This window comes from Desmodus rotundus, chromosome 5 (genome assembly GCF_022682495.2).
Source record: "Desmodus rotundus isolate HL8 chromosome 5, HLdesRot8A.1, whole genome shotgun sequence".
NCBI lineage: Eukaryota > Metazoa > Chordata > Mammalia > Chiroptera > Phyllostomidae > Desmodus > Desmodus rotundus.
Genome location: NC_071391.1, coordinates 152,287,414 through 152,301,604, shown reverse-complemented (window position 1 = coordinate 152,301,604; position 14,191 = coordinate 152,287,414). Strand labels below are relative to the sequence as shown.

General features: G+C 49.4%; 2 protein-coding genes across 9 annotated transcripts; one reads left to right on the top strand and one right to left on the bottom strand.

The window, feature by feature from the left end:
* Window positions 1-3,840: 3,840 nt before the first annotated feature.
* Window positions 3,841-8,507, bottom strand: EIF2B4 (eukaryotic translation initiation factor 2B subunit delta). Of its 5 annotated transcripts, none has more exons than XM_024552580.3 (13): window positions 8,349-8,507; window positions 7,921-8,117; window positions 7,472-7,607; window positions 7,052-7,255; window positions 6,695-6,777; window positions 6,405-6,496; window positions 6,062-6,176; window positions 5,780-5,856; window positions 5,502-5,604; window positions 5,105-5,232; window positions 4,788-4,965; window positions 4,202-4,382; window positions 3,841-4,086 (listed from the first exon to the last, which is right to left on the bottom strand). In XM_024552580.3, exons 1-13 carry the CDS (start codon window positions 8,377-8,379, stop codon window positions 3,887-3,889), a joined length of 1,725 nt encoding a protein of 574 aa, XP_024408348.2. In that variant the 5' UTR covers window positions 8,380-8,507; the 3' UTR covers window positions 3,841-3,886. The 5 variants fall into 5 exon arrangements, with proteins under 5 accessions (XP_024408348.2, XP_024408349.2, XP_024408350.2 ...); XM_024552581.3 differs by having other exon boundaries at window positions 7,052-7,252; XM_024552582.3 differs by having other exon boundaries at window positions 7,921-7,964.
* On the top strand, window positions 7,153-14,117 carry SNX17 (sorting nexin 17). Of its 4 annotated transcripts, none has more exons than XM_045189282.2 (15): window positions 7,155-7,293; window positions 9,222-9,296; window positions 10,297-10,414; window positions 10,931-10,995; window positions 11,233-11,343; window positions 11,448-11,538; window positions 11,634-11,721; window positions 11,949-12,018; window positions 12,301-12,393; window positions 12,485-12,688; window positions 12,831-12,956; window positions 13,118-13,195; window positions 13,337-13,411; window positions 13,491-13,532; window positions 13,624-14,117. In XM_045189282.2, the coding sequence occupies exons 3-15, from the start codon at window positions 10,405-10,407 to the stop codon at window positions 13,735-13,737; spliced, it is 1,167 nt and encodes a 388-aa protein (XP_045045217.1). In that variant the 5' UTR covers window positions 7,155-7,293; window positions 9,222-9,296; window positions 10,297-10,404; the 3' UTR covers window positions 13,738-14,117. The 4 variants fall into 4 exon arrangements, with proteins under 4 accessions (XP_045045216.1, XP_045045217.1, XP_024408355.1 ...); XM_024552587.3 differs by lacking the exon at window positions 7,155-7,293 and adding an exon at window positions 8,517-8,797; XM_045189283.3 differs by lacking the exon at window positions 7,155-7,293 and adding an exon at window positions 8,852-9,111.
* Window positions 14,118-14,191: the final 74 nt, after the last annotated feature.

The following is a 14,191-nucleotide window of genomic DNA, read 5'->3' as shown; positions in this document are numbered from 1 at the left end:
GTAAGATTGACGCGTGCGCGGTCTGTACGCGATATTTGAGTGTGCTGTTTTTCCGGAACGCTGAATCCTGGATTTCCTTCAGCACTACCGGGCCTGTGGCGGGCTGGGCTAGGCCGGATGTGAGACTTTACCTGCAAGCCCGGCGCCGTTCGAGCCGAAGACAGAGGCTGAGAGACAAAGGAATTCTCGCGGCAGGCCGCCTGGAGATGACTCCGGCTTCCGCCACGGGGCATTCAACCCCCCCCCCCCCCCCTTCCGCAGATCCAACCACTAGTGAAGTCCTGGACGGACGTGAGACACTAACGCAATGAAAGGGGGCTTGGGAAAAGGACAGGGGATGGGTGGAGCAGGAATAGAAAAACCTGACATGGAGACCCTAAACTCGAGTGAGACTATGGCTTGGACCTTGGGTTTTGTCGTTGGTTTTGCCCCACTCCCTCATTGGGAGGTGGGATGCGGGTGAAAAATAATAAATTGTACTTTTTCCTGAAGCACTTAAAGCTCTATGTTCCACGTGTGTCCACAAAAGGAATAGGAGAGTTCAGGCTTTACAAATACATGGAAAGGGTGGGGTAAAACGTTTCTCTTCCCAAATAACCTCACCTTTTAAACTCCTTTGCTTACACAAAACGTTTAAAAAAGCATCGGAGGGGCTAGCTAAGATTTTTATTAGCTGGAATAAGGGTCTCCCATCCCTCTCCCCGTCCTCCCCTGCCGCCCCAACTTAATGGCCTAAAGACAAGCCAAGGTTGCTCTGTGGTTTAGAACCAACTAACTCCTTGTGCTCAAAGTTGGTGCAGCTGAGGCTTGGTTCCCCAATACGTAAAGTCTTAAGTGCTTCTGTAGTGAACAGATACGTCTCCTCTCCATTCCTGTTGCCTCAGATTAGGCTTTGACTTGAACAGTTGCCCAATCTTTTTATATTGTGTTTATTCTCGTAATAAGATAATCACGTGGCTCAAAATTCAAGATACAAAGATGATAAAGCAGGGGGGTCAAATTTATTTTCATCCAGGGCCACACCAGCCATGCAGTTGCCTTCAAAGGGCCGAATGTAGTTTTAAGACTGTATAAATGTAACTACTCCTCAACTAGGAGCAAGGAGCTCAGCGCTGCTGTTGGGTAGAAACAAGGTTCTGGGCGGGATAAAACAAGGTGGAGGGCCGGATTCGGCCTGCAGGCCTTGTGTTTGCCTCCTGTGGTATAAAGTGAAGACTCCCACCTCTGTCTCTGGCCTCCCAGAGCACACCACACAGGCAGCTTTCTGTTACAGGTCCAAGATATTTTATGTGTTTATACACATATGCAAATACATACACCTTTCCCTGTTCAATGTGAACAGTAACTACACACACTTTGCATTTTGCTTCTTTTAACGGAGTGTACCTTGGAGATTATTCCATAAAATAATGTGTACATAAACACTCCATTCTTTGGTATGCCTGCTTAGTATTTAATTATATGAATGTAGTATAATTTAATTAGCCCCTTTCTAATCTTTAAAAAATATATTAATGGGTGTTTAGGTGGTTTTCTGTCTTTTGCAATTATAAACAACGCTGTCAAAAATCACCTTGTAAGTACTTCAAATGTGTGACTATACGGATGGCATAAATTCCTAGAATTACTGAACCAAAATTTAGGTGCATTTGTCATTTTGATTGATAGGCAGTCTGTTAACTGATCTGTTTCTTAGCTTCTAATCTCTACCAGTTGACCTTTCTAAAGCACAGAGCTGACACTGTTGAACCTCTGTGTAATTTTGACGCTTGAGGGGTATGCTCAGTGTAAACAAAAAGAGAGAGTTCGTAATGATCTTTTTAAAAAGATACAGAAAGCCAAGAAAATCAACTAGTCATTGTACAAAACTGGAAGTAACTAGTGATCACTTCCTGGAAACTGGCAAGCGGTAAGAAGCATTTATCCTGCCTTCCCAGTAGGTACTGTAACTCAGAATAGCTGATGACAAAAAAAAAAAAAGCTGACCAGAGTTGTTCTTTATAGAAGATTATCACTAGTAACGTGGAAAAAATGATAGAATTAGGACGATCAAAATCGCCACTTTGCATCCCCTGATAACATAAATCAGGCAACAAGCATCAGTGTATGAAAGCTTGCTGGGAAACTTCAAAATGCCTAGGTCCACTCTTCATTAAAAATGGAAAAAGCAACCATTATTTGCCTCCTGGCATGAGGCAGTATGAAAGTCAACCTTGTTTCTGGAACAAGTCAGTCTCGGGAGAAAGTAAGAGGGGTGGGGAAGACTGCTTCTGATAATAAGAAATTTAAGACAGTAGCCCAATAGTGGATTTGTTTGGACCCTGACTCATACAAACCAACTGTAAAAAGCCATTTTGAGAGGCCTGGCTGGTGTGACTCAGTGGATTGTGCACTGGCCTGTGAACCAAAGGGTGTTGCCGGTTTGGTTCCCAGTCAGGACACAGGCCTGGGTTGTGGCTGGGTCCCCAGTTGGGGGGCGTGTGAGAAGCAGCCTATCAATGTATCTCTCACACACTGATGTTTCTTTCTCCCTTCCTCCTCCCAACCTCTCTAAAATATTTACAAAATTTTTTAAAAATTCATTTTGAGACAATCAAGGAAATTTGGTTATAGACTGGACAACAGAATTTAATAAATGTATAATATGGTAAACTTCTGTAATTTTTAGAGACGCTGCAGTTTGTGGGAGTAAATGATATGTCTGGGATTTGTTCTAAATAACTTCAGTAAGAAAAAAAGGGAAAGAAAAAGCAAGCAAATGTAGCAAATCTGGACAATTATTGCTTCTGGCGATGAGGATTCTTTGTATAGGTCCCTCTACTTCTGTGCTGCTTGAAATTTTTCGATAAGACACACATACACACACAGAACCGATGTCTCTGTTTTTAAAACCACAATGGTCAGACTCTCACAATCTGGCCCCAACCCAGCCCTGCCTTTCCCCCTTTATCCCGCACTCTCCACAGAAGCCTCAGTCCTAGCCTCACCACACTACTGGACACTCTGGAGTTAGCCACTCATTTTAAGGTCTGTTCTGTCCTTGTGTCCAAGCTATTTCTTTTTTCCCATTCTTTTCCAACTAAGAAACTTCTTATTCTGTAAGGACTAGGTCAGATGTTATCTGTGAAGTCTTCTCCAGCCTAATTAGATCTCCTGGCATCATCCTTGGTTGCTTCCAAGGAACTCTGTACTTCTGGTAAAATTTATCTCATACTATATAGATCCTGTCTTTGTCTACCATGATGAATGAATGTTCCTTAATGGCAGAGAGCATAAAAGTTAAAAAGCAGTCTCTGGATCAAAAATGCCTGAGATCACATGCTGGTTTAGTTACTGTGTTATCTTGGGCAGGTAACTTAGCCTCTCTGTCCCTTAGCTGTGTTTCCCTGGCAAATAACCTCTCAGTGCGTCAGTTTTCTCATCTCTGAAATCTCACTTCACAGAGTTAGATTAAGTATAAATGGATAAGGAAAGAATTAGAACCATTTCTGACATAATAAGTACTCTATTAAGGATACGAAATACTTATTAATATGTTAACATAATTACTTAATATTAACGTGTTAATATAAATAATATTAACTCATAATACTAAAGCTAGGACTCTTGTCCTCATATTCCTCACATCTAGCTCAGTGTCTGGCATTTAGATGCTCGATAAAGGTTGATGACTTTGGATAGTTTTTGGTCTCCACGTTGACCTTCACTTTGACCCTAAAGCACTGGCATGGAGCTAGTCACCTGAGAAGGTCTCTATAAAGGTCTGAAGTTGGTAGCAGGTACTAAGAGAGTGTGAACTTCTAAGTGGTAGTGATGCTAAAGGAGACAAAGGTGGCAGAGTTACTGAGTACAGGGATATGTCCTTTATTGACCTTGTGTTCCCCACTTACTGGTCACTACTCTTGACTCGTAGGACAACAGGCACGGAACTGCAAGGGATCATCCCAAGCTCTGTGATCACCAGATCTACGAGCTCTGGGGGAGTGACATCATAGACCAGATTCAACAACCGTAGGGACAGGTGGTTCTGCCAGTTGGCCAGGGCCACATGTTCTCCTCGCTCACACAGCAGATCGTCAGGGTCATCTGCAAGGGGAGGTGTACCCATTTATGTCCTTTAGGAAACAAGTTGTAGTTCAACTCCCCACTCCCAAATCTCAATCCCTAGAACCTTCTCTCCTGTCCTCTGGGGCCTCCTTACCTAGCTCATTAGAGACAAAGGCATCAGTCTGCACACGCTCACAGAACTTGTATGTTTCACAGCAGACCAGAACTGGCACATTACGGGCTCGTGCCACCAGGGCCAGCTGTGCTGTCCCTACCCGTGACATCACAGATCCATTGGCCAGGAGTGCATGAGCTCCCAACAGCACCTTAGAAACCTATTTTGGAAAGTAGAGATGGGGAAAAATGTCATCTGTGATCAATGCAGAATAAGGTTCCCCATTCCTGCCCAGGGCAGCAATATTAAAACAGCACCTAATAAATTTTAATGATGGCTCTTCTTGGAAAACACCTGACCAATGACCGACCCAAAGCACCTCCCACAGGAAAACTAAACTCTATGTTACTTTCGTCCTGTTTCCTCTGGGTGACTGCTAGTTTAATGTAATGTTCTTTAGTAACTAAACTGTTATAACACGCTGTGGGTGTTTTTCACATTGACTATAAACAAGGCTACACAATTCTAGTATTTCTAAATGATTGTAACCCTTGGAAGCTGAGATAATATCTGTACTACTAAACCCTTTTACTCCAACTTTGGAGTCCCTTTTCTCTGTCCTCACCTCTGGGAGCACATAGGAGGCTGCAGGAATCAGCAGGTAGGAGGCAGGGACTCCAGCACGGACCAGACAGCGGAGCATGTGCTTTCCCTCTAGCCGCGGCCGGCTGTCCACCACTATGACCCGAAATCGCCGGCCCTCAGCCCAAGCCTCCTGTAGAATTCGTGATACCAGAGATGAGCTGGAGTAAATGGAGAGGAGGATTCAGTTATAATGTTAAAAGCTGATGGTCAGCCCATGCCTAAAAGGCAAAAAGGGTAGTCCCTTCTTCGGGTCACTTCACCCCCTCAGTTTTCTCAGTCACAGCTTCTAAACCATACCATCCGTATACCAGGATCACATCTCCGTTACTGATCTTCTGATAAGCAAAGCGTGAGATTGCCTGAGCTGCAAGCACAATCTTCTCTTTCACATAGTGATCAATGGATGCTTGAAGTTCTGATTTGGCCTAAATGGAGTAAGATGCTTAGAGAGTAAGAAATGGGCACATTTCTTCCTGATGGTCATGCCAGATGCTTAAATATGTGACAATGATGGGCTTGAGGAGGAAGAGGGTGCCTAAAGGGAACCCAAAGATGGCACAAGTCAGACAGCCCAACCACTTCCTCAACCCTTGACCAGGGCAGAATGGCCACGTGGGCCCTCATAGGAGTCCTGAAGCTGTTGCTCAGCCCTACCCCCAGGTGCATGCCTTTACTTATTCCTCATTCTCATCACCTCGTCTTCCCGCTTGGAGCTGCTCACACCCGTGATCTCCTTGTTAAGGAACTTGATGGCATTGTGCATGCTTGCCGACAGGGGACGGCACTGATTCAGGAAGCTAAAATAAAAACACCTTATGTTTGAAACTCTTCACAATTCACAAAGCTTTCACACTTAAAAAAACCTTTAAAAAGAGGACAGAAAACAGATGAAAATGAGGTAGAAGAGCAACAGAAAGGGTACAAGGAAAGTACTAGGAGAGCTGGGAGTGGGCTTGTAGTGGCCATCCTTACCTGAAATAGGGCTTGAGTTTATTGATGAGGTCCCTTGAGAGCTCTCCGTTGGGTGGTGTTGTGTAGTCGTGAATCACCTGCAATACACACAAGCTGATCAACTAAATGCCCCCTAAGAAAGGTCTCTGAAATTGGGATAGGGTGAGCTTCACTGAGGACATTTTTTCTGAGCGAGGAGTCGTGTCCTGTTCCCCCCGGGAGATTAATCTGGGTGAGAATGGCTGGGGTAGTGCTGCAGAAGGAGGGGGGCTGGGTCATAACAGGGAACAGGACTGGGCATACCTGCTGCAAAGCACGGAGCAGGGCGATACACCGGGCATTGGAGCCACTGACCAGGCCCTGGGAGTACTGCAGGCCGAGTCGCACCATGGCTGGGTGGATCACAGAGGACGGAATGCTGATGGGATGGCGGTGTCATACACTTTGCAAGGGAGCTGGAGCACTTACTGCCCACCTGCCCCTAATGAAAGGGAACTTCCTTCACTAGCACAAACACCCCCATTTCCACTAGACTTGCCTTGTATTCATGCTTCTCCCAGCAAATCCAATCTTAAATTTCAAGTCACTTTCAACACACTAACTTCTAAAATTCCTCAGACTTAAAAGCTGTGACAGAAGATCCTACCTCATACACTGGGTCAGAGAGTTTTGTCTGCTATACTGCGGTAGGTGGGAGAAGAGACTGACTTTGGATCCATAATCTTTTCGTTTAGGAACCTTGACAAAATAAAGAAACAGAACCAAAGGCCCAGAGTTTAAAACTTACGAGAAGCTGGAAAAGAAGTAAACAGTGAACATACTTTGACCCAAATACCTGTCCTTCTCCAGGGCCTCATTTTTGCCCCAAACACCTTCCCACCCTCTATCTCATCTCACCTCCCTAGGCTCTTTCTGGCCACATACCAAACTCCTTACCTGTTGTCGCTCTGGTTTTTTAACGAGCCTTCTCAGAAGTGCAGGGTCATCGACCTGAGTGTGCTCAGAGACATGTTTCCCTCCTAAAAAACAGTGGTCGTGTTTTCAAGACTCTAAGTGATATTAGGAAATTTGCTTTTGTGGCCTAAGAGACATTAAGCAAAACTGGACAGAGGGAGGGGGGAAAGCGAGGTAAAGAGTAGAAGACAAAATAGGGGTAGGATGAGGTTGAGGGGAGAATTCTGAAATCTGGGGACCAAGGCAAAGAAGGGGAGATGAGAGCTATTTTACTGTGGGGGAGCCTGAGCTGCCACAAGAATTAGAGTCAAACAGAGATCTTGAAGTGAAAGAAGATACCTGAAGGGGTTTCTCCACCCGTGCTGGGGCAGGACTGAGGTGGTCCTCCTTGTTCGCCTTTTCTTGCCTGTTTCAGGGCCCGCTCAGCCTCCTGCTTGGCTCTCCGTTCAGCACGAAGTTCAGCTTTACTCCGACCTGCTGGAACTTTCTCCCCAGCAGTGCCCAACTGACTGCCAGGTCCTGGCAACTCTTTGGTTGGGCCTACTGAAGGTAGAAGAAAGAGATGCCCAAACCCCGAGCAGGTAATAACTATGCTGTATAACCAACAAAGCCCCTCTCCATGTCTGTCTAGATGATTTCTTCAAACTTCACTTGCTCAAACCAATCTGTTCTTCTCCCCCTCTTCTCTGCCACACATTCCTCTACCAGCTCCACACCCCAGTCCTTAAAACAAAACAAAACAAAACAAAACTCCCGCACCTTGACATTGGGCTGCAGCCACAACAGAACCAGTTTCTGGTTCTGCTCCCTTTTCCTCCTTCCGTTTCTTCTTCTGCTGTTTCTTTTCCTTCCGCAGCTGCAGCTTCTCTTCTTGGGTCATCTCCCTCCCTGCTGCCTAAGACATAGAGAGAGAACACTGCTCTTCTTCCCCAACATTTCCAAAGATAAACAAACACTATGGGACGCTGACAAGATTCCCAGAAGACAAAGTCCTTAAACCTTCCTATCTCTCATCCTACAGGGATGGAAACTTCTATTCCAGGGTCCGAATCCCATACCATTAGGACATTTTAGAGATAGGAGCTCTAAAATTTCCTGGCTTTACTGATAAATAAAGTGAAACAGGGATGGAAGTTGGGGCGGAATGAAGCTGATACAGCCTCCTGTATAGCGCTTGACAGGCAGCTTGGGAGGGCACCCTCACTCACCCCAGGCCGAGGAGAAAGCTCTGCCTTCATTCCAGATCCCGAGTCTGCATCAGAAAACAGGGCACAAAGTGACCCAGAGAGGCTCCGGGAGGGTTGGAGGGGACTCGTACAGGGTGCAGCTGGCTGATGGGTCGGCATGTCCACGGCTCCCACGGGCAGGCAGCAGGCAGCCAAGGATTCGCGTGGGGACGCAGTGCCTGGCAGGATCAAAGGGTAGGCGGGGGAGGGAAAAAGGAGAGGCACCCACCCTTCTCACGGAACCGTCGGTCCGAGGCTCCCGGCTGCACCCGGGGCTGGGCAGACCGTGCGGCGTGGCGCCGGAACTGAAGGACAGGGCCCAGAGGGCCTCGAGGCCCAGCACATGCTGTCCGGAGCCCCTCGGCCCGCGTAGCTATTTGCCTACTTGTGTGCCCCGGCCCTTCACTCACCCTCGCGAACAGCCACAGCCGCGGCAGCCATGCCCCTCGGTGCTGGGCGGTCACAAGGTCTACGTCATCTGGGGCCAACACCCATGCGGCTCCACCCCAGGCCGACTACAGGCTCCGACGTGCACTGGCGCCCGGCAGGCCTACGGGTGGCGGTGGGGGCCAGCCCTTGACCTTCAGACTACAGTTCCCAGCGTGCCGGGGCGCGGCGCCCAGGCGCGGACGTCCCACCGCCCTTCCCACATCCGATCGCAGACCACTGCCCCCCCCCACCCCGCCCCCAAGATGGCGCGTGAGGCGGCGGGGACGCGCTGAGCAGCGGAGGCGAGCGTGCCGAGCCGCTGCGGCCCTCACAGTCCAGTGCCTGGCCGGGCCCTGCTGCAGGGAACATGCACTTTTCCATTCCTGAAACCGAGTCCCGCAGCGGGGACAGCGGTGGCTCAGCCTACGTGGTGAGGAGCGGCTGGCGCCGTGCCGGGCAGGGGCGGGGATAACGGGCCAGAGTCGTCTTTGAGCGGCCTCCGAGGCCTGGCCGCCGCCGCCGGCCTTGCTGGGTCCTTAAGTCACGTCTCAGCTTCGTCCAGAAGCCCTGTAGGCCCTTTGTTCCGCCGCGTCGCCTCCTCCAGCTGGGCCGTGGCTGCTCTGGTGGGTGTCCACTGGCCTCTTGGGAGTGGAGACTGCGACATGAGCGCCCGAATTTACCAGGACTGGTCCTTCTGCTCTGGGACCTGGCCCTGAGGAAAACAGACTGACAGATCCTCGGAAGGTCTGGCGCGTTACTCAAGTGGAGCTGTGGCAGGCAACTTACGGCCAGGGTGCTCAAGGGGGTCGCTGGGATCACTATCCTAAAATGCTTACGTGCTTTTGTGTTCTCAGGCCTATAACATTCATGTGAATGGAGTCCTGCACTGTCGGGTGCGCTACAGCCAACTCCTGGGGCTGCACGAGCAGGTGGGATTAGCGCCCCCGCCTTGAGGCAGCTTGAAGCCCTTCTCTGGACCTGGGCATCAGTGTCTCCATTTTTCCCCTCATTGCTTTCCTGTAGGCAGTAGTTGCCCTTTAGTCACTGCAGCAGGGAAGGACCTGTGACTTTATCTTACCGTTTGACATTTCCGGGGAACTCCCTGAGACGCTTAATGTCTGCCCCATAACCGTTCCTCCCTATACTCATATCTTCCTTCCTACTTCTCTGTCCCCCGCGCATGAAAAAGCGACCCCCCACCCCCCTTTCCATTGCCAAAGCACATTCCCTCCGTCATTTGAGCTGCAACTTGAAATTCTTTTCCCTGGCCTTGCAAACCATTAACCGGTTTTCTTCTGTGTTCTGTGGCTCATCTCAGTGCGAGTAGCTGCTCCAGTTATCTTTGTGTGTCTGTGATGCAATGTTTCTCTGTTCTTCTTACCGGATTGCGAGCTCTGTATTTAACTCAGTTCAGAGTCCTGGTTCTACTGATAGATAACTAGTTGTGCAACCCTGAGCAAGTTACCTAATCTCTTTGGGTCTCAGTTTCTACAACTGAAAAATGGACTTGTTGATCTGTAAAGTTCCAGAAGTTCCAAGATGTTTGGTGAACACATTTAGCTATTACTTAACTCTTTGTGCACCTAAATTTTCCTTCTAAAGCCCTTCGCTTCCTGTGAGGAATGAACAGAGCCTTGTTCATTCAGAGAACACAGTCTTGCTAGATAATCAAGGGGCTCCCCAGGCCTGGTCCCATACAATCCCTCCCCACACTGAAGGGGCTGACTTGTACACAGTAAGATAGGAAAGAACTTACATTGAGGACAGAGGAATGGCTTTATTGGAACGCTGCCTCTGCCAAGGGAATTGTTTCCCTGATGTCCAGGAATGAAGGGAAGGGAAAGGAGCCCAAGATAACACTGTGAACATGGATTGCCTATTCGTGTTTGCTATGTGTATGTGAAAGATTGTATCTTTCTCTCTAAATAGCTTCGGAAGGAGTATGGGGCCAATGTGCTTCCTGCATTTCCCCCAAAGAAGCTTTTCTCTTTGACACCTGCTGAGGTAGAACAGAGGAGAGAACAGTTAGAGAAGTACATGCAAGCTGGTGAGTGGTTGGAGGGAACTTCAGGCTGACTGTGTTGAGGACTATGGGTAGAGATAAGGCAGCTTGTTCTGTAGAAGGTTCTACATTCTAGACTTGGGAAGTCTCGTGTTTGATCTGTGTTTGATCTATATTTAATTAGCAAGAGTAAGTAGCAGACAAGGATGCTCTAGATACTAGCAAAGCAAATTGGGCACTAATGTTTATGGGAAATACTAATCGAATACTAAGTAGTCTTAGAGCAGTTTAAATCAGTGCAGAGAGCTTAATTTGTATCTGATGTGCTCTCGATTGACAGTGTTACTTCCCTAGTTCTATAGAGTAGACTCAACAAGAAGGCAGCCAAGCCTGGGGCAGGTGAAGAATTTATACAAACAGTGAGTGATGTGACACCAGCTGGGGATGTGACAGACCACCAACAGCTGAGGAAATGAAGTCTGGGCACTTACCAAAAAGAGAACTGGGAGGAGCCAAGGAGGAATCTTAAGTCACTGGAACATCATTCTCTTGTCCCCACAGTTCGACAAGACCCCTTGCTTGGGAGCAGTGAAACCTTCAATAGTTTCCTGCGTCGAGCACAACAGGTGAGGCTTTGGGTGGAACCAAGATTTAAGGGAAAGCCCTTCCTGTAGGGCCATCTCCCTTTAAGGATGTGGCTACAGAGGAGTTATCCTGGCACCATTTTTTATGGGATCGGGTTCCTGCTGTACCAATGAAATCAAGGAAACCCAGCCAGTAATTAAGCAGCTGAGAAGGCACCAGGAGGACCTAGACATAGAGAGTTGAGCAGGAGTTAACAGAGTGGTGCCTTGCATTCCCAGGAGACACAGCAGGTCCCCACAGAAGAGGTCTCCTTGGAAGTGCTACTCAGCAATGGACAGAAAGTTCTGGTCAATGTGCTAACTTCAGATCAAACTGAGGATGTCCTGGAGGTGAGGTGCTTGTTCTGCACTACCCCTGCACCCTCGGGTCCCTGGTGTGGGGAATGATTGGAACCAGCTAGTGTGATGAGCTGTACTTCCTTCTCTAACCCCAGGCTGTGGCTGCAAAACTGGATCTTCCAGATGACTTGATCGGATACTTTAGTCTCTTTCTAGTTCGAGAAAAAGAGGATGGAGCCTTTTCTTGTGAGTTTCTCTGTACTTTGCTGTTTCCCTGTGTTTCCAGTAGTGAAAGTGCCTCCATCTCTCAAGACATTTTCCTTTTTTCTTTTAACCCATAGTTGTACGGAAGTTGCAAGAGTTCGAGCTGCCTTATGTGTCTGTTACCAGTCTTCGGAGTCAAGAGTATAAGATTGTGCTAAGAAAGAGGTCAGGGCTAGGCTTGGAGGAGAGGGAGGATGCTGATTGAATTATCGGGCCATGTATTGAGACAGAATAATCTGGATAAGGGGATAGCACTGGGTGTTTGTACCAGGCCTTGCAGGCTTCCTCCCTGATAGTTCTAGATTGTTCCTGTTTCGCCCCTATTTTCCATTCTATCTCTCGCCTTACCCCAGCTTAGTCCCATTACCCCTTTCCACCCCTTGGCCTCACAGTTATTGGGACTCTGCCTATGATGACGATGTGATGGAGAACCGGGTTGGCCTGAACCTGCTTTATGCTCAGGTGAGCTTGGAACTGCCTCAGAACCCTTCCCCTGAAAATGACTCTGGTGTCCTACTCTGCTAAGAAAACCCACGTCTTTTATCTTAGTTCATGGGGAGTTCCTAGAATACTAACAGGGTATCTGGCCCAACATCTACTACTTTGTCTACTTTATAAGCTGGTAATGGTCAAGGACTCACTGCAAAGAGGTCATTCAAGTATGGGGGTAGGAGTCAGGATGAATAGAGGTAACTGGTCACTCTTTCTTGGACCTCTGACTGGGAGTCATTGTCTCCACTGTAGACGGTATCGGACATTGAGCGTGGGTGGATCCTGGTCACCAAGGAGCAGCACCGGCAGCTCAAATCTCTGCAAGAGAAGGTCTCCAAGAAGGAGGTAAGCACTGCCTGTCTGTCTCCAGGGGTTGCTTTCCCTGAGCTGCCTTGCTTCCCTTCCTGACCCGCCCCATGTGCTGCCTGGGTTTCAGTTCCTGCGGCTGGCCCAGACACTGCGGCACTATGGCTACTTGCGCTTCGATGCCTGTGTGGCTGACTTCCCAGAGAAGAACTGTCCAGTAGTGGTGAGCGCAGGCAACAGTGAGCTCAGCCTCCAGCTCCGCCTGCCTGGCCAGCAACTCCGCGAAGGCTCCTTCCGGGTTACCCGCATGCGGTGCTGGCGGGTCACCTCCTCTGTGAGTTGGACTAGGAGGGAGAGGCCTTCAGGATGGGGGCCCAGCAAGCCTTGAGCTTCAGGAATAGGCTGCGCTGCGGTGGGTCAGGGAGCATGGCAGATTGGTGAGAACAGACTCCACCTAATCTCCCTTCCTCTCCCAGGTGCCATTGCCTAATGGAGGCACTAGCAGCCCTGGCCGGGGCCGGGGTGAGGTGCGCCTGGAACTGGCTTTTGAATACCTCATGAGCAAGGACCGGCTCCAATGGGTCACCATCACCAGCCCCCAGGTGTGAGCCCACCCTCAGGCCTCTGGACCCCATTGCACCGCCTCTCTTAGATACCCAAGTCTAGGGCTTCCAGGACTCCATGTGAGTGGAAGCCCTTGTCTTAGGGGTGCTGGGCGCAGGATGACAACTCTAGTCAGGCTGAGCTCTCCTGTTACCCTTAGGCTATCATGATGAGCATCTGTTTGCAGTCCATGGTGGATGAGCTGATGGTGAAGAAATCTGGCGGCAGTATCAGGAAGGTAAGCAGAAAGTGTGGACCAGGTGGTGGGGTGGTTATGCTTGCTCTCCCTTGCCTTTTTTCCCAGGTGTGAGGGAGGGGAAGTGATGGGGATTCCAGAGGGAGTGATCCTGCCATCAGTGCCTTGTGTCTCCATCCCCAGATGCTGCGCCGGCGGGTGGGGGGCACCCTGAGACGCTCAGACAGCCAGCAAGCAGTGAAATCTCCACCGCTGCTTGTAAGTGTGTCAGTACCCTGGCCCCTTGCCTCAGTGTCCCCCAGTGAAGTCTCTGATACCTCTGCCTTCTCTTCCCCAGGAGTCCCCCGATGCCAGCCGGGAGTCCATGGTCAAACTCTCAGTGAGTTTCCCATGAGGGTTGGTGCGGTGGGTGTTTGTAGGGGATCCCAGGGAGGCTCAAGCCCTCTGACCCCACCCTGCCTTTGTTACAGAGCAAGCTGAGTGCCGTGAGCTTGCGGGGGATTGGCAGTCCCAGCACAGATGCCAGTGCCAGTGATGTCCATGGCAATTTCGCCTTCGAGGGCATTGGAGATGAGGATCTGTGATCTCCAGTGCTAGGATGTCTGCCCTCTACCCCAGAGGAAAAAAACTTGCCCTGTGCCTGTATGCCCCAAGCCGGGGGTTCTTTTCCTTCCTACCCTCCCCATTTCTTCTCTTGGCCAGGGGCCTCCTAACTTACCTTCCCTTCCCCCTTGGGCTGGCTGCACAAAGGATTATCCCCTTTTCAGAGCTGGCCCTCAATGCCAAATTAGCATTTAGTATTTTGCACAAAGTCCACGGGACCATGGCTACTTGCCTTGGGGAGGAAACACAGCTCCCCCAGCTGCTTCTGGCTCCTCAGGGCCATGGGCCAAGGGGATGGGCAGAGGTCTGTGTATGGTCTGGCCCAGCTTCCCATCATTAAACTCAGCCTGATTGCTGCCTACCTCTGGTTCCCTCTCTGCCCTTGCTCCCCCCGTCACAGCATGGACTGCTGTGATAAGGGTGAGGCTGAGCTGT

Bases quoted from the DNA above. Each gene is read 5' to 3' on its own strand.
- EIF2B4 (XM_024552580.3), bottom strand. From the start codon at position 8,379: ATGGCTGCCGCGGCTGTGGCTGTTCGCGAGG. The intron at 4,966-5,104 runs GTATGGTTTAGA...CATTTACTCCAG, and splicing joins GTGATCCTGGTATACGGATG to CTCATCTCTGGTATCACGAA. The intron at 4,383-4,787 runs GTGAGGACAGAG...TTTCCAAAATAG, and splicing joins CCTCCTATGTGCTCCCAGAG to GTTTCTAAGGTGCTGTTGGG.
- SNX17 (XM_024552587.3), top strand. From the start codon at position 8,735: ATGCACTTTTCCATTCCTGAAACCGAGTCCCGCAGCGGGGACAGCGGT. The intron at 12,019-12,300 runs GTGAGCTTGGAA...TCTCCACTGTAG, and splicing joins TGAACCTGCTTTATGCTCAG to ACGGTATCGGACATTGAGCG. The intron at 12,689-12,830 runs GTGAGTTGGACT...TTCCTCTCCCAG, and splicing joins GCTGGCGGGTCACCTCCTCT to GTGCCATTGCCTAATGGAGG.